Here is a 25,379-nt window from a genome sequence, read left to right as displayed (position 1 = left end):
GCATATTTTTCTCCATTAATCGGAAATTCCGTCCACACGAAACCAGTGAATCCGGTCACCAAAACCGCATTGTTTTGAAACCGCTCTCCAGAGCGATTTATGAGACCCCGTCCACACGAGTTTGGATAAAAAACATACGGTTTCAAAAATGTCTGGATTCTTGTGGATATGGTATTATAATCATAACTGTACATCTGGCTCCAGTTGTTTAAAAGCTAGATAACGCTATCCACTGGATAAATCTTTGTCCGGTGGATAAGGCAATTGGTTTTTGTAATCACTTATCCGCTGGATATTTAACAATTATTCTTTGAAATCGAGGTGAATAGTGGCAAAATATTTACCGAGCCACGAAGTGGCGAGGTAAATATTCCTAAAGCCACTATTCACCGAGATTGAAAAGAATAATTGTTTTAGTATATACACACGAAGTGATCTCAATAAAATCAGAGAGGAAACCATTCAAAAGTACGATTTGATTGACAGATCAGGTCAGCTAGACACGCGACAGTTTAAAAATAGATCTTTGTAGAATTTTCAAACATGGCAATTCACAAGCTTATCACTTCGCAAACAAGAGCGTAATGACTTAAATGGAACCGCTAAAAGTTTGAATTGTTTCCTTACCTGAGAGGAAAAGAAGAGCTTTGATGTTTTCTGTTGACTCGCCAAGTTTATAGCCGAAAAGGTTTGTTGTGTCGTTCTTCGCATGAAGTGCTGACAAAAATGGCGATTCGGTTCCTCGAGGTAAGACGTCGTCTTCACGTCGCATTCTTTCTCGTGTTTACTTGAAACGTAGAATTTCTGCAAACATTTGCTTTCAGATTTGTTTGTCATAGAGAAACTTCGTTTTTGGGCAAATTTTTCTTGTTAGGAAACGCTGAGTTCACGAAACGGCCTGTTCTAGGCGAATAAACGGGAGTTGTAAACAATCCATCGACCACAAAATTCAACAACAGTAAATGGAAAAACGCCGTTTTGAATCCTTCGAAGTCTTTTCTTGCCTGAAAAAAAGTCAACCCTAGGATTTTGTCGACTTTTAAAAGATCTTTCTCTAAGAAAATGGGAAAAAATCCGCGCTCAAACATTATCCACTCGCTAGGAGGTGAATATTGTTGAATAGCCCGAGATAGCGAACCAATCAGATTGCTTAAATCACCAAGATCACTGAGTGTGTATATACTAAAGTGATTTGTCCCCTGGACAGTGCTTTCCACTGTTTGAACAACCGTGGCCTGTACTTCAGGTTCTAATATTTATGGCAATAAGCAGGATTGATAGCGAGCAGAACAGAACAACGAGGAGCCACACGCCTTTTCGTGACCGACCCAGTATCGTGCACGCGACTTGTTTCCACAATTTGTTCCATACAATTTAATCGCCTTTTAAGAGGTCTTCGCGTATAATCAAGTCCGACATATTCCGCGTATTATTGTGTTGCTGTGGTTTATCTCTAGAAGATATGTTTAAAAATAATGCAACTGAATAACATATGTGATAGAGTGCAGCTATCAAGCATAGCACACCAGCCCAGGTGCCTTAGTTTCTTTGTTCGAACAGAACTAAGCGCATGCCCTGAAACGGGCACTGTGGATAATACTTCCGTTTACACCGTAAAAATGTAATTGAAGGTTATAACAAGAATAGATTACCTTCAGCTGTGATTCAGGACTTTTGATTAAAAATCTTTCATTGCATCAAGGAAACTATAGGAGTTCGCAGCTGGCCAGCCGCGTAAAAGTCATGGAGAAATAACCAAATTATGCACTGAAGCACAAGTACCAACTCTTGTGAAGTACCAACTCCTGGCCAGTACCATACGCATGCGCACAACCATATCACCCCAGGCAGTGGCAGCCATGGACAGCTGTTTCGCCCTTATTTATTGAGGCTCATCAGAATGACATAGCCGTCGGGTCAATGAGTTGGTACGTGTGCTTCAGTGCATAATTTGGTTGATGGAGAAATAAGCTTGTTTGAGTTGAGAAGTCTCAAAAAACTAGCGGGTGTATTATGAGTTGTTATCGTTGTCGTTGCCTTCGTTTTCGTTTTCGTTTTCGTCTTCATTTTTTTTTTATTGACCTGCATGACTCTTCCCTCCCCCACCCACCTCACCCTCCCCAGCCCTTTCCTTGTTTGCAATGTTGTTGTGGTGGTTGTTGCCGTTTTTCTTCTTTTCTTGGTCGCAGCTTAAGTAGGAAGATACAGCAGGGGAAGAAAACAGCCGTGCCCGACCTCCTCCGTATAGTGATGGAAAGAATTGTTTAATCTTGATATCTAGGTTAACGAGTTCCCATCCACATCATAATTTATCTGAAACTAACATTTCATTTACAACATTTTACTTTTAGCTCTATTAAAAACCCAATCAGTACAACAGCATGAGTAGCACACAAGGGACTTCGAAAGGCAATCTTCCTGTTCTTCACCCTCAGAAAGCATGTGCTCACAACTCTTGCTCTTTTAGCCGAAATTCCACGCCACATTTCCATTGCCCTTATTGTGGAATTGGAGCTAGAAAGGTAGGTTTTGAAGAACGAATAACAAACCAGACCAACTTATTTTGCCAAGACATCAAATCATACATCCAGCAATAGACACTACTCACTTCCAACAGAAAACGAGTTAACGTTGATGCGATACTAATCTATTATTTAAATAAATGACGATACTTACTATTCACAGCCTAGACTGACTGATCATTAGAATTTACTTAGAATGATTACTGGCAAAGGTTAATTAGCCAAAGAAAAAATGAAACAGAAATTCATGCAAAGGAAAACTCATGCACAGTGAGTATAGCCAAAAAACAAATCCTGCATTGATCTTCGAAAGTACAGAAGTAGGCCATATGTATGTACTAAGGCAGGAGACGATGATCGGCTCCTGACTTAGAATAAATCGTATGTATTAGTTTTTCCTTGCTGGTGCATAGAGGGGGAACGCCATTTTAACACATATTATTGATTATTTGAGGTGCACTACCGTGGAGCAGTTTTTATAATGCTGTCTTGCTTGCTAGTCTTTACCAGTTTAAATACTTGGGGGTCTAATAGTGAGTTTACCCAACTGGACGGCAGAAAGGAGAAGACGGCAAAACTCTTCGGTGTGACAAGCGTGATAAGGCTATTACTTATGTGCTTTGTCGTGACCTTCACCTCACATTAATGTTTTCTGGTGTTTTACTAAAAGATCTGTTTAAGCGGGGGGGGGGGGGGGGTGGGGGGTGAAGTTTGACGTAACGTTTTTTTAAAAAAATTAAGGTCACGCTTGTCACTCAAGGTTTGCCGTCTTCTTTCCTTTCCTGTTGCGTAGTTCTCTAATGTGAGTGCCGCTCTCCATTCACACATTCTGGCAGGAGGTCTGAACCAGCTTATGAGAGTTGATCTATAACTTTATTTTAGAAAGAAACAAACTAAACTCTATCCTTTATCCTTTGTATGCCATATCGAAATGAAAATGGTCGTTAACAGCACTGTATTTGATGCCCAGAATTTTGAATTATTGCATTTCCAAGAAAATGGAATTCAAAATCCTCTGCTGAAAAAACGGAATTAATGTCTAAGTCATTTGATTTCAAGTCTCATCGCGAAGTGACACCCGCCTTAGACTTGTAATGTTACTGATTAAAGAGCTTGCCAGAGGTAAACTCACCCTTTCTGTACTTAAAATAGAAACCGAAGATCATTGAGCACCTTCAATCAAAGCATGGAGACATGACCACCAGAACAGCAACCTGTGAAGTGAGACAAAGCAAGGAAGAGGTAAACTCATTTTAAAACCTTTAGACTAACGTCCTTCAACAAGGGGTTCCAAACGGTTGCTGATCCGTTGTGGATGATTGAACAATGCTCCTATTTTTGTTGTTAGAAAGTTTCTGAAAAGTTTGTGAGTTAATTTGTTTCGTTTCCTTAACTTGTTACCTGCCAAATGCATCTATTTTAGGTCAAGTACGGTACGACTTTCAAGGTTTTGCTGTCTTCAAATAATTGAAACGTCTCATAGCGGAAAAGTGATCGCAAGAGGTTGAATAACATAAGTGACAGGAGCCTGCAAGTAATGATTATAAGTCACTGAAGAACAAGTACATCGACGTTTTGTCGCATTTTGTTATATTTTCATAGATACTTGCGAATTATAAATTTAATCTGTTTTCAGGAGGCGGAAAAAGCAGAAATAAAAGATGGCATAACAATTACAATGGATAAAAAGAAGGCTAAGCGGAAGAAAAAAAGAAAGAGAAAAACAGATGATCACAACGACTCAGAAGAAGAAAAGGCAAGCTGAAAAATGACAATTTTTTTCTAAGGATTAGTTTTTTGTTATTTTACGATCGACATGAAAATCAACACGGGCAAGTGAAAGTGCGCAAAAATTGTTTTCACCTTCATTGCACTACATGCTTTAGATGTAACCAAAAGATACGGATCAATGACTTACATGTATCATCACATGTATCCCTCCCCCCCACCCCCCCCCCCCCCCCACCCGGCGATGGGGTGGAGGGAGCTGGCTCACTTCAGATAAAATAAGTAAAGATGAACCGCTCCTCAAAGGCCATTTTGGGGAAAGAAGAAAGTAGCCGTTGTAGAGAGGTTTGAACAAGAGTCAATGTATGGACTGTCCACCAAAAAAAGTGCCCGTTGCGAGAGAGGTCGGCCGTTAGTGGAGTTTTGTGTGCACTGATGAAATACGGGTTTTTTTCCTGAAGGCATTGTACTGATAATTTATTTCAGGAAGCCACCGCTGAACATCAAGGCAAACTTGCAAAGGAATATCCTTTGACAGTTAGTCTTCCTAAAGACTGTAACGACAATCGAGATGAAAAGGAGATCAACAGGACAAGTAAGCTGATGAGCGGATTTAGGGGTTGGCCGAGGGAACCGAGGCTATCCCTTTTTCTGTGCAATTTCGTATTCTTAAAAATATAATTCTCAGTAACATAAATAGTATCTATATTGCTGCCAGGTGTCCAGGTCACCCCTTTCTGAATTTTGTGGATCCACCCCTGTCAGAACTAAGGCTAACCTTAACAAGTACTGCCAGGCGGAACCTCGGTATAACATACTTGATAATACAAAGTCCTCGGTGACCAGTGATTTTCTTCGCTCCAGTTATAGTAAAATATATATGCCTAGATATAAAGAAACCGTGCTATATAAGTTATAGCTAAAACATGTTTTTCCCGTCTAGAAAGCTTAAGCGGCTGATAAGACTACTTCTAATTTCAAGGAAATTAAAGGACTGAAAAAGATTAAACATGTACCAGGAAAGTTTAATTTAATCAAAATTAAATTAAATGGAATAAAACCGAGAAAATGTCTTATTTATTTATTTATTTATTTATTTCTTATAGAAGGAGAATATGGAACCGACAGTAACTTTGAGAGTGAATGGTCTGATAGCCAAAGTGAAATGGAAGGTTATTGGTCTGATGACGTTCTTTCCGATAACAAGCCAAGATCATCTTTATGGGGTAAGCGAATACATCACAAAAATTGCTTTTCTGACGACTTATTTTCAGTAACAATAAACTGAATACATGTACTCTTATTAATTTAGCATAAACAAGAAGGTTAATAGCATAATTCACTTTTTTTTTTCAGAACAAATAGTATATCAGATATCGTTGTTGGCATTGTAAGAGGCATTTGCAACTGAATCGTTTATTAACTCATTTGAGGGCCACAAGTTCAGAAGTTTACCACATTTACAGTCACCTGTTACCTTCTTTAGTCATTCTGACCAATTAGCAAAAAGAATACCCCGCACTTTAAAATCATTATATCTCATTGTTCATAGTTTCAAATGAAACTTTGTTAAACACTTAAAATAAGCGAAAAACGTTTGACACAACGTTTCGATGTCGCCATGACATATCAAGTGACAAAGACTGTAAAAACTAAAAACTGACCTATTATATACGGTTTAAAGTGAGAAAATAGAGAAGGTATTTTCGTTTACAGGTGCAAACTTGTTACTTTTGTTCTTTATTTTGTCTTTTTAAACCGTATAAATTAGATGAGTTTTTAGTTTTTGGCTTTGTCACTTGATATGTCAAGGCGACATCGGAACGTTGTGTTAAACTTTTTTCGCTTATCTTTAGTCTAAAGTATTCATAGTTTGTGACAGAAAAGGTTGCCTTAGGTGGTAATTTCTTGCTTCTTTTGTTGTTAGAACAAGAAGAAAACTACGACTCCAGCTCGTCATACAGTGCAGAAGAAGAAAGTGAACTTTCTGATGACATTTCAACAATTACTATCGTAGAGCCCATGTTGCTCGTTCCTCAACGTAGGCCTATATCAGATGAAAGAGTAAGTAACCATTTAAATGAGTACTTATTTGTTCGAAAGGTGGATAGTGCTATCCATTTTATAAATATCTTTTAAGTGGATAATGCAACTGGTTTTCCTCATACTTATGATGTTCTTATTAAATTTGTCATTGATTTGACTGCCCTTGTGTTTTACTGCCTAGTAAATACGTGATATTTTGCTCTCATGCTCAGTTTTGAATTTGTATCTTGCTCCCCTGAATTTGAACCCATCACCTTCATTTGGATGTCTATGTCCCTTTTTGTTATTGTTCTGGATGGATAAGAGTAATGGACCGAAATAAGATTTCAGCCAAAAAAAATATCATAGAGGCTGATTACATAAGCCAGGCTGAACCAGTTTGTTGGGCAAATCAACTTTGCGATTAAATGACAACCGAGCCATCCCATCTAGCTGGGTTCCTAGTATTATGGAAATTTTCCACGTAATCACGCTGGCCGGGCTATCCGACAAACCACGTAGCAACGGGACAGCGGGTAACAAAGTGCTGTGCACTACTTCCAGTCTCTTTGTACACATAACTGTTCCAGGTTGGCTCGCCTCCACGGTAATGCTTTGATTAAAGTCACCACAATGAAGCCAGGTTGCCCATTATTCCGGGCAGGCCGGGCTCATGTAATCAGGCCTTAATTCATCTTGCAAAATACTCCACAAGCGCCTGATAAAGCCAGATTCTTATTTTAGGGCCTTAGTATTGCAAGTCTGTTACGCTGATCACTCGACCAAGCTGCCTCCATCCTTCTCGAATTTTCGGCTCCCTGATAGTTAGTGTCACTGTTTTCTAGTCTCTTGCATTGTTTACCGGAAAAATCTTCGATGGAGGCTGCTGAAGGCTTGCCCCTGGTAAAAACAAGATAAAATAACGGTACTAAAAGAAAGCGAGATAAACAGCCTTGAGGACCTAAAGGAACGAAATTCTCCCCTTTTCCCTCAAGTAAGTGAGCCTCTGCCTGATGAGCGATAGCGAGCCCTCTAAGATGCTAATTTTAATGACAGAGCAGGCTGTACCTTATCTGAATGTGGTCATCGAAAAGTCGTTCCAATTAATTTCAAACAAATGTATGTTTGAAAATTGATCAATCAAAATCACAACATAAAAAAGGAAGGCGCAATAGCATTAATTTTTTTAAAAAATTAATGCTATCTTTAAAAGAATTAACCCTAATGATAATAATGTGTTTCTAGGGTGAATTTTGCTTCATACTCGACGATCTCTTGTTGGACATATTTAAAGACTCCGGTGAGATGGTCTTAGAGCTTTCATTTTTGGAGGATTCAGTTTTGAGCAGAACTGGGTGCAGTTTTATTACTTTACACAACAAGATTTTGTGTCAGGAAATGGATTTCGAATCCCTAGGCATCGAAGATTTCATTGAAAATGACTCCCGAATTTTTTGGTTGTATGATTCTCGGGTGGTCGTCGGATTAGATGTCTATCCTTGGCAACAAGTAGATAACGTGAAGGACGGAAATATCGTCACCCTTGATCTTTCCAACCGTTGTATTACATCTTGTAGCCCTCTAGTCGAGACATGTCAGCAATGGCGAAACGCTACTTCTGCAGTCATGAGGGGGAGTACCATAAATTCAGAGAGTTGGCCTTTTGCAGTCTTGGACATTCTTTGCTGGTTTTGTCCGTTTCTTCGCCAGATCGACATAACAGGATGTACAGGCTTCTCAAAGAGTTATCTCACGAGTAAGAGTTGCCAACGCAGAATTGAAATAATTGATTATTTGGATCCTTCGTTTATGGCCAGATGTCCAGATAGTGGCGAAGCGATTAGAGAAATGTTGGCGGAAAGAGCAATTTCACCATGCACAAGTTGTGAAGGTTGGTCCCTTTTGCACAGTGCTATATTTCTTGGCGACACGCAGCTGGTAAAACAGTTGCTTCAATGTATTCGCTATGAGAATAACAACACAGAGGATGACTTATTACTCCAAACGGCGCTAGAGTTAGCAACTTCTCTGCATAATCTGGAGATAATAATGTTGTTAAGAAGTATAAATGTCGTTTACGAGGATCCTTCCATGCTAGTTCAACATTGCTTTCTGAACCGACTTTGCTTTGAAAATTTTGACCATCCTGTGATAAAAGCCGTGGTTTCTAGTGAAACAGCACTGCAGGGGGCGAAAAACGTACACGACTCGCAGCAATGTAATGTGTCTTCCGTACTGCTTGCATTGTGTGAAGACGGTAGTGTGAACTTTAAAAGAAAAGTTTTTGAAGAAATTCTTCGAAAAGTACACTCCTGCCTTAAGACAGATTGTTGTTTGCTATTTTCTTGCGTGGATGAGAAAGCAATTCGAGAATTTTTGCAAATTTTGATGGAAGAATCCGAGGGCTTTAGTAATATAAGAATTGACGACTTTCCCTGCCTCATGTACTCATTGCCAAGTCTTTATTTGATTGAGCTTTTACTCAGTGAGGGAGCAAACATTGACGACAGAGACAATTTAGGGTGTACCGCTCTTTTTCACGCTGTGGAAAAGGCGTCAGTCACCCTCACGCCTCATTGTTTAAACCTTATCAAGTTTTTGCTCGACAAGCAGGCAAATCCACATGTGAGAAATAACCTGGGAGATTCTCCCCTTTTGTACAGTTTAACGCGATGCTCTCCTCCTTCTTGTAAACTGTGCCCCAAAATGATGACACATGAATCTGTCAACTTGAGGTTTGATGCGCCTTTCTTTATAGATCGAATAGTAGAGGTCTGGAGCCTTCTTTTGAATGCCAGAGCGAGAGGCAACGTAAAGGACGAAATGGACAGATCTCTGTTGCATTTGCTAATGACATTCTTGGAGACCGGAATTATTCCCCCTCCTATATGCCGTGAGTTGATTTGCACTGGCCTAACGCTCTTGCAGGATGGGGGTCTTGAAGTCAACGCCAGAGATGCCGAAGGGAACACCCCGTTACACTGCTGGGCAAACCTATCAAATTATGAAATAAATAGTGATGACTTGATTCAAATCGGAAATAAACTAGTTCTTCATGGTGGCGCTGTTAATGCAAGAAATGACAAAGGCGAAACTCCACTTCATTTTTCAAAGAGTTGGGAGCAAGTGGATTTCTTCATCCAGAAAGGTGCAGAGGCGGACGCACAAGATCTTTATGGAAACAATCCTTTTCTCAACTTCATTGAGAGAGGTTCATTAATTACACATCATGTCGAGGAAGACCGATGGAGAAGATGTCTTGCATCCGGAATGAATCCTTTTAGTACAAACTATGACGGCAGGTGCTTTTTTGATGTTTTGTTAGAAAAACAGTTTTTCAAGAGCGCACTGAATCTATTGAAGGTGATATTCGAAAGCGACGTAAATGAACATTTCAGAAAAACTGCCCGGGATCATCGAAATCGGAGTGGAAACTCGTTACTTCACATTGCTTGTGTTGTAGAGAACACAAATGCTTCACTGATCTGTGATTATTTGCTGCGAAATGGATGGATGGCTAACTTAAAAAACACGTACGACCAAACACCGTTGCTTTTGGCATGCAAAAATGTGAAAAGCCTTAATTCTGTGCTTTCAAAAAACATCCTTTTACTCCGACGGTACCATGCTGACAAAAGCATTCCAGATTGTCAGGGAAGCACATGTGAAGCTTTGCTCCGCCGGGATCTCTGCGTCCTGTTATATCAAGAAGTTACGAGAGTTAGCCTTTCCAACCAGTTAAAATGGATTCAGCAATCTGTCAACCATCACTGTGCGCTAGCAGAAGTTGCACTTGGTTCAAAAGCTCGAAAAGTCGATAACTTCTACCACCACGAGAATTGCATAGGAGCAGGCTCTTTTGGATTGGTATTTCCCGGTCTGAATGAAAAAGATGGCAGAGAGGTAGCCATAAAACGACTAGAAAAGGCAAGACTGGAGCAAAGAGGAACCGTGCTTGAAAGAGAGATTAAATGCTTGCAGGAACTCTCTGATTGCTCTTTTGTACTCAATTACATCTCATGTGCCAGCGATGAAAATTTTCAGTACCTAGTAGTTGAGCTCATGGAGGGCTCTTTGGATGATTACCTCCCAAATAATGAAGTATGCGAAGAGGCTTTCACGATTTGTTTGAACATTGGTAATGGTTTAGAGTTTCTACACAATAGAAATGTTCTTCACAGGGATCTAAAACCTCAAAACATTTTGTACAAAACGCAGCCAGAGTTTGTTGTTAAAATAAGCGATTTTGGAATCAGTAAAATATTGCACGGCGTACAAAGTGGTGCTCTAAGTGAGACGGTCTTGAATTCAAGGGTAGGTACAAGATGCTGGATGGCTCCTGAACTCCTAACCAAGAAGTCAAAAGATCACAGCGAAGCATCAGACATTTTCAGCTGTGGTCTCATTTTTCATTATGTCCTTGCGATGAAGAAACATCCTTTTGGATCGTATTCTGATGAATCATTGGCAGAAATCAATCCTCAAGAAACTGAAAGAAACATAACCAGTAATCAACAAAGTTTCTGTGAATCTCTCGCACCGGAGGCTAACAATCTTCTAACGCACATGCTTCTGCCTAAACCAAAACGACGGCCGTCTGCCTCTTCCCTGCAGAATTTTCCTTTCTTCTGGGATAATCGTAAGAAAGTCGAATTTCTCACGATTGTTGGAAATCAGAAGGAATTCGAGGAACCCAGAGCAAATCTGTCTCGCCCTTTATCCGTGGTGGAACAGAACTTAGAAAAACTTTACCTAGAGTGCTTAGAAGGAGCCTCTGAAGATTGGGAGACTGCCATACAGGATGTTTATGACGAAGTGACAGGAATGTATAAATATCGAAACTACAAAACCATATCGGCTGTTGAACTTGTTAGGTTTATCAGAAATTCTTATATCCATTCACATGATCTTTCTCCTGAAGTCAAGGATCTCTTGTGGGAAGATTTTGTTTTTCTCAAGCGCTTTCCTTTCTTGGTGACAGTAGTTTATAGAGCAGTTAAAGCGTGTAGTAGCTGGAGAGCGAGAAATCAATTGAAAAACTTTTTCTAATAACCTGACTCGTAAGGTGATTCAACTTGAAATGGGTGGCCGAATTTAGAACGTAAAAGGCGAAGAGAAGGTTAAACTAAAAAATGAGGTAAAACTCCTGTGCAGAAAGCATTGTTTGGTAATGGCCGCAGATGCTCTCAGTACATTTATCTTGATCAATTTACAACAAGTTAAAGCAAGATACTTCGAATACCCATCAGATTATGTATATATCCCCAGCTCTTCGAAAGTCATCTATTCTATCACAACTGACGAACTTATTGTCAAGTTATAGGACGCTTTTGTAGGACATCCGACCTGAAGAAAGTTGAGCACCTTCAGGAAAGACAGAGTACTACGCACAGTCAAAGCACTCGTAAACGAGCACCGAGGAATGTATAAAAAATGGTCGCAACGAGAGCTGATCGACCACGAGACTATGAGATGCTGACTTACCGAGAGCGGACGCTCACGGGAGTTTTTAGCAAAAAGCTTAGCATAACTACCAATACATTTAAGTGAAAAAATTACCAATAGAGTCTTTTTATCACTTTTTACACGCGACGTTAACGAACCGCAGCCCTTGAATATTACATTCCTACGGCGCGACTACTCGAACTGTGGCACTTAAAACGGTTACACTGAAGCATTCAAAATAGCTCATGCACGTTAAACGTGCTTATGTTACTTTCTCGAGATTGGTTGAACGGCTTTAGGTTCTTATTACCCCATGGACATACCTCGGAAACTGTCATGGGTAATTCTTTTGTTCTTTTTGACATATCCATGGAAATTTCCCCGGGGTGATTTCACCTTGTGAAAATTGGTCACACAAAAAGTTGCTTCCCCTTGAGCAAGAGCCTTCTACCTAACGGTAAAATGACTGGTGTATCCGCACCTAATTTTAGATGCCCAGATCACAATTTTTTAACCTCATCAACACAGATTTGTCATTTGTACTTTTTTAACATTCTACTTTTATCTTAATCATGATGTAATGCTTTTATAGAGTCCTTAATTAGCATAAATTTTGAGCTAAATACAGGTTTCACATAAATAATTAATTAAGTACTTCATTCTTTCCTTCATTCATTTATTCGAAATAAAGAAAGATAGTAGATTTCAAGCTCGCGATAATCAACATATCAGGATCTTGAGACAATGCAAAAATTCCTGATTAAATTCCCGAAAACTTGCCGTGTGCTCTATCCTGTGAAGATCACTGAGATTGAAGAGAATCATGGAGAGCAAGGCCGTACACTGGGTTTAAATTTGACAGGTCCCTGTATAAATTCAAGAATGTAGATAGTGTACCTACTATTTGAAATTAAGAATAGTGATGAATTTTAAGCTCAGTGAATGAGTTTTTGCCAGAACAACGCCATAAAGTAGGTTTACATTTGACACACGTCACTGAATCTGTTGGGACCAGCAATTTAGAGAGAGCACTGTATGAAATAAAGAAATGTGTCCCGGTTAATGAATGTGAAGGATGTGTTAATTAGTCTGTCACTGTAATACTACTTTTTCCATCTCATACAGCCAATTAACCCAAAGAGACTGCTGATATTTCCCAGTTATGAAATTTTATTGTTTTTAAAAAGTCTTGCGCACTTGTCCCTTGTAATCAATTGACTGATTTTTCTTCTTAAAACGTGCGCTATTGTACAACAGATATCGCTACGCTAATGTATTCGGTGTGGTGGTGTGGTTAAATTTTGATTCTTGGGTCAAATTTTGTTTTTCTTTCATACTTGTGCATGGTGATGGACGATAATGAAGATAAAACAAAAAATGATTAAATAATACAAATTGAACTTAGGACAAAATCAACCATAACATTTACAAGGGTCACTTGGTACGGGTTGGGTTAAAGTGTCCAAAGCTGCCTTAAATATCGCATAATGTAAAGCGATTAAATTTAACGACGTTTGATAGTAGATAGAAGGAATTCTAGCACCTCCATTTAGCACTTCCTATTTAACGAGGCTAAAAAGACCAGAGATGCTGAAAGTTTTTTTAGTACACCATGCAAAATTCTTCCATCGCCACAATGAAATTCTGCGTCATCATTGCTTTTTCTCCTGAATGCCTCTGATCTGGATTTTGGAAATTCTCTTTCCTGTAACAACTTTCAGTACGTCGGCTAACTACCTTCCATTTATCGCCGCAAATATTAACGTACACCTACGCTTCCATGCGTAACATGCGGCTCAATGAGAAGAAATGTAAAGATATGGTTATCAATTTTTTGAAGTACCAACCCACTGTTATAACGCCGATTCAGCTTAATGGTATAGTCATTGATAGAGTATCTAGTTATAAACTCTTAGGGGTTATTATCTCTAATGACCTCTCTTGGAACGAACACTGTGACAGTATCCATAAAAAAGCTACAAAGCGATTGTTTGTGCTGCGGACCCTCAAGAGAGTTGGACTGGGCACTAACGATCTCGTGTTAGTCTACTGTAGTATTGTTAGATCCATTGTTGAGTACGCCTCGCCAGTTTGGGCTGCGATCCCTTTATATCTTGATGAGTTAATTGAGTCTGTACAGCGGAAAGCGCTCAAAATAATATTTGGCCGGGTAGACTATGCGGAAGCCTTGATCTTGGCCGGCCTGGAGTCTCTTAGTGACAGGAGAGAAGGAGCTTGTAAGCGGTTTATGGCTACTGCACGCCAAATGTCCCCCCTTAAGAACATCATCCCCTGTCCTGCCGCTTTTGAGTCTCACTACAGTATGAGGGTCCAACTTCCTAGACGTCAACATGGTCATACCAGAAGAATTAATGACTTTGTAACTTATAAATTTCAGTGAATGTATGTAAATGGTTAATTGTATGTGACAATGACCTTCCCCAACAATTCAGTTATTGCTGCAAGTGGGTGAAATAAACAGAATATCTATCTATCTATCTATCTATTATGCATGGATTCGCTCTTTGTGACTTTTCAGCCCGTCTTATCACCTAAATCTCTTACCGCATTGGTTGCATGTATAAGAGTAGTATAGTAGGAAACTGATTGGTCAACTAGCGATCTATCATTTACCCATGCACGTCTACGAAAAATTAGCGCTCTAGAACCGGCAAATTGACCAAATCGCCTCTTTTGTGAGATTAAAAGTGCACCAATAAAATATACATTTTAGATTTTAAAGGAAGGTGAATAGGAAATTTTACAATTGACCTCAAGACGAAGAATGGCTGATACAATGAAAGAAAAATTCCAGGAGGCAAGTTTTTGAAAAGCATAATTTGTTTACGCGCGGGCAAATGACAGCAAGTCAACTCGTTAATGCCGATGACTGACCGAACCTCAGGCAAATGGAAATGTTTTCTGTTTTTGTTATGTTATTAACGAAATGGTAAACGTTGTAGCTCAGGGTAGCCATCGAATTTATGGATGCAGTTTGCTAAGCACTCAAGAAGCTGGGGTTGCTCTTACGCTTCTTTCCTGCTTAGCAGCCTCCCGCGTGCATCCATAACTCGATGGTTGACGCTGCTAGTTTGACATGACTTAATTGTATTTATCTCGTAACTTAAATGCGGGGGATTCTCATTGTTAGGTCGATGACTGTCTTGGTTTCTGATTGGTTAACTAAAAACTAAAGTATTCAATGGGTGGTTTATGATGTCGGAGAAATAAGCGCTAACTTGCGTATGACTTAAAATCACAGAGCCGTATTACAATTATGCTGTTTTCTGCTCCTTTCACTTTCCAACAAATTGTAACAGATCCGGTCACTAATTCTTGGCGCGCAAGTTAATTAGATTCCTCCGTGAAAAGGTCAACTCGGTCCCTGCTATATTACCCTCGTGGTTTCTCATTTCCGAGTATTCTTTCATGACATTGCTTTACATTGATTGCATACATAAGGCTTCAATCAGGTGCGTCTTTTGTCTTTTGTGTCGTGGTCCTTTTTGCACTGGGTTCATTTAAAAAACTTCTCCATTACTTGTGGCTCTAATTGGAATGGCAATCACTTAACTTCTTGTTCATACATCACAAGACATTTCTGAGGGGGTAGCTATTTTCATGTTTATCACATACAGATCATAGTTCCATTCCTAATACAAGGCAAATACAGCAGAGTTTCCTTTCGAGTGATGTCACCCTACTTGATTTTATCTCCTTGGTCACTTATACGGTAACTTCAACGATAGAGATAGTAAAATGTTTGGCGCAACAATGACCACTGAACCCATTTTCCTGTGCTGGAGCTAAATTTTCTTTTGCAATTTTTACTGAGAGAACTGAACTAGCTTTGAAATTCATTTTCTGATGCATGAAAATTCATATCGTGAGTTCAAAAAAAGTGGGCTTAGGATGTGATTCAGTTCAATAGTGGCTTAAGGTGATTCCATAGTAAAAGAACCTAACATGGATTTTAGCTAAAACTTGGTACACTGATGTAACAAGTCAAGAGGATGATAAAAAAGTAATAAAAAGTGGGGGTCACCGTGCTCGTTTTGACGTCACAATGCTGACAAATACGGCTATTTGGGACCCTTTTGCAAAAACCGCGGGCAGCGCAAAACTAGACAAAAAGGAGTGATTTTTTCGATGATGCATGTGATATCACACAGAATTTGACTTTAATGTATTGTTTATCCACTTACGTACCAGAAAAATGCCTTTTAATGCCCTTTTTTTTACTTTACGCTCCAAAGTAGAATCAAATTGGACGCGCGCTTTTCGACCCGTGATGGCTCAATCCGTACAATTTAGTAAAATTGCCAAAAAACTGAACATAGATTTGTGCCAATTTTTTTCTCATCGAAAGGAGGCACTATCCTTATTAAAATCATGAAATAAAAAATGGGGGTCACCGTACTCGTTTTTGCGGTAGAGCTGCAGAAAGTGCGCACCAAACGCATTTTCTCCGATTTTTGAGAGAGGACTGGGGCGAGTTTCAAAATAGAATGTATGTGAAAGGGGGAAGAAAGTATTAAAAAAGCCGTTTTTACAGAATTTACATCGAGATTTCACAATGTGATAAAGAAAGTGTTTACATGAAAATCAAAGTGAGTAAGCACAAGTTAAACATCCACTATCGAGGTTCTGCGAGAGGAGGTCGAACTCAGCAACACGCGTACTGCTTACGTTATGCACATTCCCAACACATTGAGTCTTACCTCGGTAAGAAACAACAGCAAGCAAAAATTCCAATAGCGTTTCTCTTCAGTCAACTTCATTTTAATAATATTACTTCACATGCTCTTTTTTACGGCGGCCATCTTGTTATGCGCAGTAAGAGATGCGCAGTGCAAAACTAGGGAATCACCTTAACTTTTATTTCCTTATGTTAGGCTAAGATCTTAACCCGAACAGAGTTAAAAAGAGTTATTAAAGGAGCAAATTGAAACAAAACGAAATTGATATGGCGTGTAAGCAAGAGTAAACACCGCCCAATGTTAGTCAACAGGTCTTACACTTTTACATGGACAGTGCGTATAGGACCTTTGGAAGTTCTCAATGATTTTTCTTCATAGCTAAGCTCCTCAGTCCTCTAATCATCATAATAAAAAATCCACCCAGTGTTAGACCCGCAACCAGAATCGCTTCAGACGAGGCACTAACCACATCCCAGGGTCAGCCATCATGCTACCGTAATTCCATTTCTCGTTTGACAGCATTCATGATGACAAAATGCTGCGAATCCTCAAGGCGTATAGTATACGTGAAAAACTCCTAAACGCAATCTCTAAGATGCATAAAACCACTTTGGGGAAGGTCGTGATGCCAAATGGATTGAAATCACAGCAGGGGTATTCCAGGACGGTACACTAACCCCTAGCCTCTCCACAATCTCCCTAGGCTATGCAATGGGGCAAGAGTTGTAAACACACGATAATCCTATTCTCTTTCAGGTAAAAAAAAAAGTGGCAGTAGAAAACCAATGGTTCAAATAAGCGATCTAGACTTTGACCTCGATACGGTAGTAAAACTCAACCAAGAAGCACAAACCTTGCTCCAAAGAGTAGAGGATGCATCCGCAAGTGTGCGACTCTCTCTGAAGTTAGGTAAAACTAAGGCAATCGTATACAGTCAACACCCCGAAATTAGAACCAAATGTAGTGATTCAATAAAAATACAGCTAGCAGTTTTAAATACATGGGTGCATGGCTCGATCCCTTTGTCAAAGACATGAAAACACGAAAAGCATTAGCATGGTAGCATACAGAAAGATACGCAAGAAATCAAGCCCATTTAGTAAATAAAGGGCTTGAGGATTGCGTCAGACACAAAGGGGAAAAAAAGCTGGTTTTGTGGCCGCTGCAAAGAGGATGACCAAAGAAAACCTTTATTCATGCATTGCTTGAGGACACCCGGATTTTGAAGATCGAAGAAATCAAAAAGACAACGCCGAGGAAGTGAAAGATGATTGGCGAAGAAGAATTCATATGGTCACAGCTTCCGCTCAACCAAACTAACTTAACTGCCAGTTCTAGTATAAGAAGGTAAGTATCCTTGTCATCGAATTTTGTAGTAATCTTGTTTGAAATGCACGTAATGGCAAAAATGGAAAATCTGGCAAAAAATCACCCGTTTTGGTTGACAAAAATTCAAATGAAATGTCAAGATGCGACAAATGACGTGGCGAATTTGAGAAAAAAGACAAATCTGAAAAAATGGCAGAAACTTTTACAATGGTAATTTACAAGTGTGGCTAATGTTTTCGTACTCTAAGACAATACCTTCACTAGCAATAGCAAATTCGACGAAAATGGCTAATCTAGCGGAAATTTTCCATGGGTTTGGGGAAAATATGACAATGGATGGCAACAGATGACAGATTAACACCGAGTGAAACCATATTAGCAAGATGGTACCAAAGCTTCAACTAGACCATTGCAAGTGGTTATCTCATCACAGTAACTACAGCTGTTCAGCAAGTTTATAAATGCCCTCCCTGTACATAAACGGGCCTTGCATTCGTCCTTTGTCGTCTCGTCTAAATCCGTAGTTAACTCTGAGTTTGTTGACGAAACGCATAAAAGTACAAATACAGTGAAATACTCGGTCCTTTATAAATCTGTTCCAATAAGCGTCTGCAATACGAGCTCTCGTTTCTCTTATGAGTTTAGACATTTTGGTTGAACAAACAAGCTTACTTGTGAAAAGAAGAAAACAAACTTCAGAAACGGCGGGAAAATTTGCCAGCCTCGCGCACCAACGTCGTCGTCTTTACTATGAATCATAAATTCAAGTTTCTACAGAACGGCAACGCAGAACTATGACGTGACCCAGCGGCGGCGTCGTGCGAAAGTCGTCGATTCGTAAGCTTCCCTAATTAGATCTATTGTTGCTTTTCACCGTTCTCCAGCGTTGCCTTTGCCGCATAGCATTACACGATTTCATATTTTGTTTGAACGAACCATAAATATTATCGAGCGCTTCGCTTTTAGCCGTGGCTAAATCTGTCTCTGAGTCATAGCCCATTCGGCCTTCGGCCTCATGTGCTATTGACTCAGTGCTAATTCAGGCTCGAGGAATAATTGTTAATTATCTTACGTTATCTTACGAGCTCGGGGTTAAATTTTTGTTCCGGTTCCTGTCTCTTTTGTTCAAAAGCATTTCCTCTGTCAATTTTGACTACAGCAGTCATTTATCACATTGACGCAAAAAGCCATCTACAACTAGAATTTGTTTTTCAACATTAGCGCTTCTCAGGTTATTTTTATTTGTACCATTTATTGCGCAACTTCAGTGTACCGTGGCCCAGCGTCGAAATAAGAGATTTTTTTGTTATTCAGTATTATTTTTCCGGCTCGCTTGCCCGTTGTTTTGAGACAAACAATGTAATCAATCCATTAATAGGCCGATAACGTTACTTGAAAATAAGCATCGGTGTGGAGCTATGTCAATATATTTAAAACTGTGAAAGGTTTGAACCCAGGAGTCATTTCAAAAGTAGGTTGAGTTTGATCGTCCGGGTCGGAACGTAGTCCTGAATAGGACTGTTGTTGCTGACAGTGACTCATGTTTCAACAACCTGTGCGGTTGTCATCTTCAGAGTCAAAGTGAGTTGTATTGTGAGTTGAGTTGATGGTATTATACTCTGGTTATTGGTCTGATTGGTCAATTACGTCGCGATGTTATTGGTCGTCTGTCAGTTAAGCCGTGATGTTATTGGCTATTAAGACTCGTAATCAGTAATTGGTGCGTTTGATCGAAACGCACCAATATTACTGATTACGAGTCTTCATAGCCAATAACATCACGGTTTTCAATAACAAACATGTACTACGTGTACATGCATGTGATGATAGAAATGAAAAGAGTTAACAAATTAACGAACTGATTTAGATTTTGATGATCAGTGCTCCAATTATATTTCTCTTTAATATGTAGATTCTGGTTTAATCCTTCTTATTAGTAAATTTCCCTCTTTTAAACCTCAACCTTTCCTGCTATTAACATTTCTCCTTTTCAGCTGACCCTTCATGCGTCTTTGACCTTAAAATGTACAATAAACCTGATTTGGTTTTTGCTATTAACCCTTCAAGTCCAAATAGGCCACCATCAATTTTCTCCTAACAATATCCATACATTGCCAAGAGCAAATCTATGAGAATAAGGATTGATTACAAAGAGATCAGTCTTTGAACAACCCGGCCCTGGAGTGTTTTTGGCGAAGGACTTTGAGCCCAGTTTACTATGCAGTTGTGTAATTGCCACTGAGAGGAGTGATAGCAAAACACTCCCATAATGCAATTCAACGCAACACTGACTAAGTATCACCCTTAAACTAAAAATGGCAAGCACTGCCGGGAAGGTAGCTGAAATATAAAAATAAACAATAGACAGGGTTGCAAACAGGTCTTCTCGCTGAAATTTTTGAATACATTCACTTCAGGTGAAGTCTAACCCTGTATTAAAAAAAAATAATGCGTCTTCACTGCTTTTATTCAAAGGACAGAGAACTCAAAACTGTCACAATAGAATGTTGGTTTATGAGGCAGCAAAAACCAAATAGCAACATTCGAAATTCCTGCTGAAGAGGTTTCAGGCCAGTGGTTACACACGGTAAGGTCTGGGCATCAATACACCTTGTGTGGGACTAAGTTTCTCTCCTTTGCTCTTAGCCTGAAAAATCAACCGACAATTTGCGACGCTTCCACTGGTTTCACCGCGAAATGACATCTGACTAACGAGCGCAGAAATCCCAAGACAAGGTAAAAAGACAAACATGATCTACAGACATGAATGTAGTGTAACAGAAAATACAGCAGTGAAGTGAAACATTTCAAATTTAACCTTATTTTTGCTGCCGCAGTGAGCGAGCCTGAAGCGAGCGAACGAGACAGCTCTCTAATCGGCAAAAAATTACATTATAGGGGCATTCAATCACTTTTTCTTACCAAACGCAAGGGATTGTGGTTGCCAAACGCAAGGAATTGTGGTTATGCGCAACTCAAAGATTTGGGATGTGCAATGGACTCGCAAGGAACTGTGGTTAAGTGCAAAGGGAAGATTTAGGATGCGCAGTAGACTCGCAAGTAATTGTGGCTATGCTGGAATGGGAGATTTAGAATGCGCAGTGGATTACCAAGTGCTTTCTTCTTACACCGATTTTCTACTGCAATTTGAATAATTCGCAATTTCGTTAAAGTGTAGAAACAACAGGGCTAATTAGAAAACAAAAAAACTTTGAACGTGCTGCATACTTTTGCAGTTGGCCGACACTTGTCGACCGAGAATCGTAGTGGTATGCAGACCCTATGCTCCGGGATCGAATCCACCCATATTCGAGTGAATTTTTTGCCCTTTAAAATTGAAGAGACTTACACTTTGACAACATTTGTTGATCGGAAGCTAAGTCTCTCACAGTCTATTTTAAATCGACGTATGATAGTTTGGTCTGGCTGGGATTCTTCGATTTGAAAGAATTATTGAAAAAATATCGGACTGCCTGTCATTTAGTGTTTTGAAAATCTTGACCGGTTACCGGCCATATAGCCGCAGCCTTTACTATTTTCCAAGCAAACTTCCTTCTGTTCTAAGAGGGAATCACACAGGCAGCATCAGAGCTACGAGCCCGAAATTTATGTGTCATATTTATCAAAAATTGAACCGATAACTTCCCTTCAAAATTGTTTAAATTGGTGTTTGATTCGTGACATGGTTGGCCAAGTCAATGTTGTGTTTTCATTGTCATTTCTCAAACCTATCTTGTAGCGCAGATCATTTCTCAAACTTATATTATAGCGCAGATCACAGTCGAACAAATTTCGTTAAACTTGGCAGATGAAATAAACAGTCTTAAACTCAAGAATTTTAAGTTTCATGGAAATCCCTCGATCTTTGTGCGAACAGAAAGACTGAACACATGAGTTAGAAAATTTGCTCGAATCGCCAAATCAAAGCTTCAAAATAAGTTTCAGTCATTCATTCACGGTTGAAAGCGAGAATGATTGATATACAAATCAAAAAATCGAGAATTATCTGGCCTCTTCTGACGCGACGTGAGCACGTTAGAAAAATACTAAAACTGGCTCATAATTAAGTTAGTCACCTTTAACGCGATACTAAAAAGGAAGATAATTTCTAAATTTAGGTCGTCACTGACAAAGATTTTAGATTAAGCCCTCTTAGCCTCATATCACCTTCTACTAAAAACTTTACACTTAATTTTCCATTTCTTCACTATTCCTTGTCTACGGCAGCATTTCCACCCCTTAGGTATACTAGTCTTCAAAATAGATGAAGAGAGTCCTTCAGGCAGTATCAGTCCTCCTCCTGATGGTGGAAGTGTGAATGATTGGGTTTTTCTTCCTCCAAATCTTCAAACTACAGTACACACTTCAGGTATGAATGTTTTGCTGTTGTTGTTGTTGTAAGAATAACGATTATGTGAAATGCAGATCTACATTAACAACATTAACCAAAAAAAAAACCATATCTTTTTATTTCCGCAGATCATGCCACATGATCTTCATTCTATTTTTAATTCCTTTAACGAGTTAAGATAAACTCAACAAATTAGCCTGCTCCAAATGTATGGGTCTTCACAGCTCAGTTGTAGAGCACTGCAGTCTTATCGCAGAGGCCATGGGTTTTATACCTTTTGAAGCCCAAAGATTTTTTCACGGTTAATATTGCGATTACCCGGTGCGTTGGTCAGTCTTAATTTCTGCACCTATCAATGTAAAGCCGGCAGGGGCGGGGATGGGGGGGAGGGAGGCAGGGCATGGGGTGCGGATTTGACATTTTTCAAAAATTTGCCGTCAAATTCCCTGCCCACGGGCAAAACATTCCAGTCAAATGCAACCAAATTTCCCCACCCCGGGCTGCACATTGCTATCAAATATCCCAAGGCAGAACCCAAGAAAAGCACAATGAAAATATCTCCAAATAAAACTCTGCAATCTTTATTTATAAACGTTGCTACATCACCAAAGATACATGTTCCTGTTCAGAGCTGCAATTATACCTTTTAACCATAATCTGTGTTACACTGCGTAGAATACAGAAACCTTTCAGGAGAAAGTCCACATTTTGTATTTTAAATATACCATTCTTTGTAACTTTAACTTCAGTGCCGTAGCCAGACCAAACGACCAACCGAGGCAGGCGGGAGTTGCTAGGGGGGTTCGGGGGCATGCCCTTCCCCCCCCCCCCCGAGAAATTTTGAACTTTAGTCTCTCGGAAATGCGATTTGCAGCGTTTTCTGGGCCTTTCGGTAACTTTTTTTCGAGTTAATTTAAGTGGAATTTAAAAAGCAATAATCAGAAACAAGCTACATAATCTGGGTGACCGTTAACCTCGCCAATGGTTTTGATCAGTATTTGTTCAAAAAAAATTTGAGTTAACGTACGTAGCCCCTTGAGATCGATGATATGGTAATTTTTTCATAGTATATTGACTGAATTGCTGAATTCTTTGTAATATCATGATGCGTTAAAAATATCCGATGATCGCTTATGTAAAATAAAAATGATCGGCGAAATTCGTCAAAATTTTACCGAGGCGAGTGCCTCGGTTGGCCTCATACTAGCTACGGCGCTGAACTTGACCTTTTTAACTTTCCTTTAACTTGACGTTTGTTTGTTTCAACAAACATCTTCAGAATTAAGTAATTATCCGTTGAATAACAACACAAATTTAGTAGGAAAATTAGTTACTTTTTCTACATTTAAATTTCTGATGTTATTCAACGGTTAATTACTTCTAAAGATGTATGTTGGAATATACGAAAAGTCAAGTTAAAGTTTTATTTCTTTCCAGAAATGCGTTTATATTTTCTTATGTTTATCACTGCAGTTTGCTTTTTGTTTCTTCTTTAGCTAAGATGCCCAAAAAACAAGAGTATCTACGATTTGGTCTAAAAACAACTTTGGTGAAATTTACATATCCTATACTCCTGGGCGTTTTCCCCTCTGTTCCATTATTCTCTTGATATCATACATTACGGCGGGACATAAAAGCAGAAGACACATGCAAGAGAAAAGATCGTGTAACCGTTATCTTATATTTTATGTAACTTATACCTCTAGCCGTTCTTCAGCATCATTCATGAGGTAGATAGTCCATTAAAGTCCGCATTATAGGGATCCCCAGTGCCCCCTACTACCAAAAGACTATAAAAGGGACAGAGAGGGCATCCCCCATATACACCCTATTCCATAGGTAATTCGTCTCGAGTTATTTTTAGAATCGGGATAAAGTTACCTCGCGCGAGGCGGGATGTTTCGTGGAGGTTTCGCATGACCAAACGCCGTGCAAAACATGTCAGGCGAGAGGCAATGGAAGCGTAAAAAGATCGAGAGCATTCCTGAATATTGAAGCGAAATGAGTCGGCGCTCACCTGGGAAAAAGGATTCGCCGGACTCTTTGACAACCCGTGAAATCAGTTTAACTCGGAGTTGTCGTAACCTCAGTGCTTTAATAAAATGAGAAATTTCGCGGGTCTATTGAAACCGGTCGTTTGTACAATTTAGGGAGTTTAAGATCCAACGACGCGGACGACAACTAGAAAGTCCAAAAAACAATAGGTTTAATTAGCAAAACAACAACTTCGCACGTGCAACACACTTTTTTGTTCATTTCTTTCCCGTTTTTGCATGACTACGACGTGAAAATGCCTAATTTCGCGTTTTATGGAGGACTTAAATAAGCAACGACGAAATTTTATTTCTCTTTCTGAGCTTGAATATGGTCCCTTGAAATTCATCTTTAGGAGGGTTAGCCTACAATTGACAAAGTAAGTGGGTAGGAATAATCGCTTTGAAGACTGAAAAAAATAAACATCGAAATCGAACCAGAAATTGCTCTCTTCAAACTGTAAATTATAAATGATTCTGAGAGAATATTCAGTGTATTAAGGATTTCCCTGCTCTACTGCTCTAGGGCGATTCTTTTTTAATTTCGGTTTCGCTGACACAACTTTCGCAGAAATCTCGCTGTAGTCGTTTTCGTCGACAAAAGAATAGCAAAATCGCTCTCCGCGTCTTCCCCCATTTTGTTCTGCGTCATTTCGTGAAGGACGCGTGGCTCTCAGCGTGGGTCATCCACGCGGAACACATTCGCGCTATGTGATTGGCTGTTGTCTAATCCCCCTTGAGTCTGTGGTGTTAAAAATAACTCGAGACGAATTACCTATGGAATAGGGTGTATATGGGGGATGCCCTCTCTGTCCCCTTTATAGTCTCTTGCCTACTACCTATCTACTGCAATAACACTTATGACTACTGAGCACAATAAGAGGACCATCTTGGATATTTACCATCACACCAAAAAAGTTTCTGGGGACTTAGGAAAACAAAAATATTTATCAAACCAACATAACGGCAGAATAAGGAAAGATAACTTAGGGACAGGGGTGGACTGCGAGCGATCGTCCTTTTTTCCCCAGAGTCACGCGCGGCGAGAGAACAAGTAAAATTTTTCAGGGGTAGCGGGATTGACTACTGAAGTAGATAAATTGGACAAAAAGGTTTTTTCAAGCCTACTTTAACCGAATTACTTTCCTTTTTTTCTGGTGTAAAATAGAAGACTATTTTAAAGTCTATTCAAGAACCTTTTTTGTTCCAAGTATGTTCGCAGGATGGTATGTTTTCCTTGAAAACA

At 39.5% G+C, this 25,379-nt stretch overlaps 1 protein-coding gene across 1 annotated transcript; it reads left to right on the top strand.

Annotated features, from left to right (window-relative positions):
* Positions 1-156: 156 nt before the first annotated feature.
* LOC140951977 (uncharacterized) lies at positions 157-12,911 on the top strand. The gene is made up of 8 exons (XM_073401365.1): positions 157-747; positions 2,352-2,522; positions 3,675-3,764; positions 4,159-4,278; positions 4,737-4,845; positions 5,357-5,476; positions 6,178-6,314; positions 7,521-12,911. Exons 2-8 carry the CDS (start codon positions 2,382-2,384, stop codon positions 11,322-11,324), a joined length of 4,521 nt encoding a protein of 1,506 aa, XP_073257466.1. The 5' UTR covers positions 157-747; positions 2,352-2,381; the 3' UTR covers positions 11,325-12,911.
* The last annotated feature ends 12,468 nt before the right edge of the window (positions 12,912-25,379 follow it).

This window comes from Porites lutea, chromosome 1 (genome assembly GCF_958299795.1).
Source record: "Porites lutea chromosome 1, jaPorLute2.1, whole genome shotgun sequence".
NCBI classification, from domain to species: domain Eukaryota; kingdom Metazoa; phylum Cnidaria; class Anthozoa; order Scleractinia; family Poritidae; genus Porites; species Porites lutea.
The sequence above is the reverse complement of the archived record's forward strand: the minus strand, read 5'-3'. Positions and strand labels throughout refer to the sequence as shown.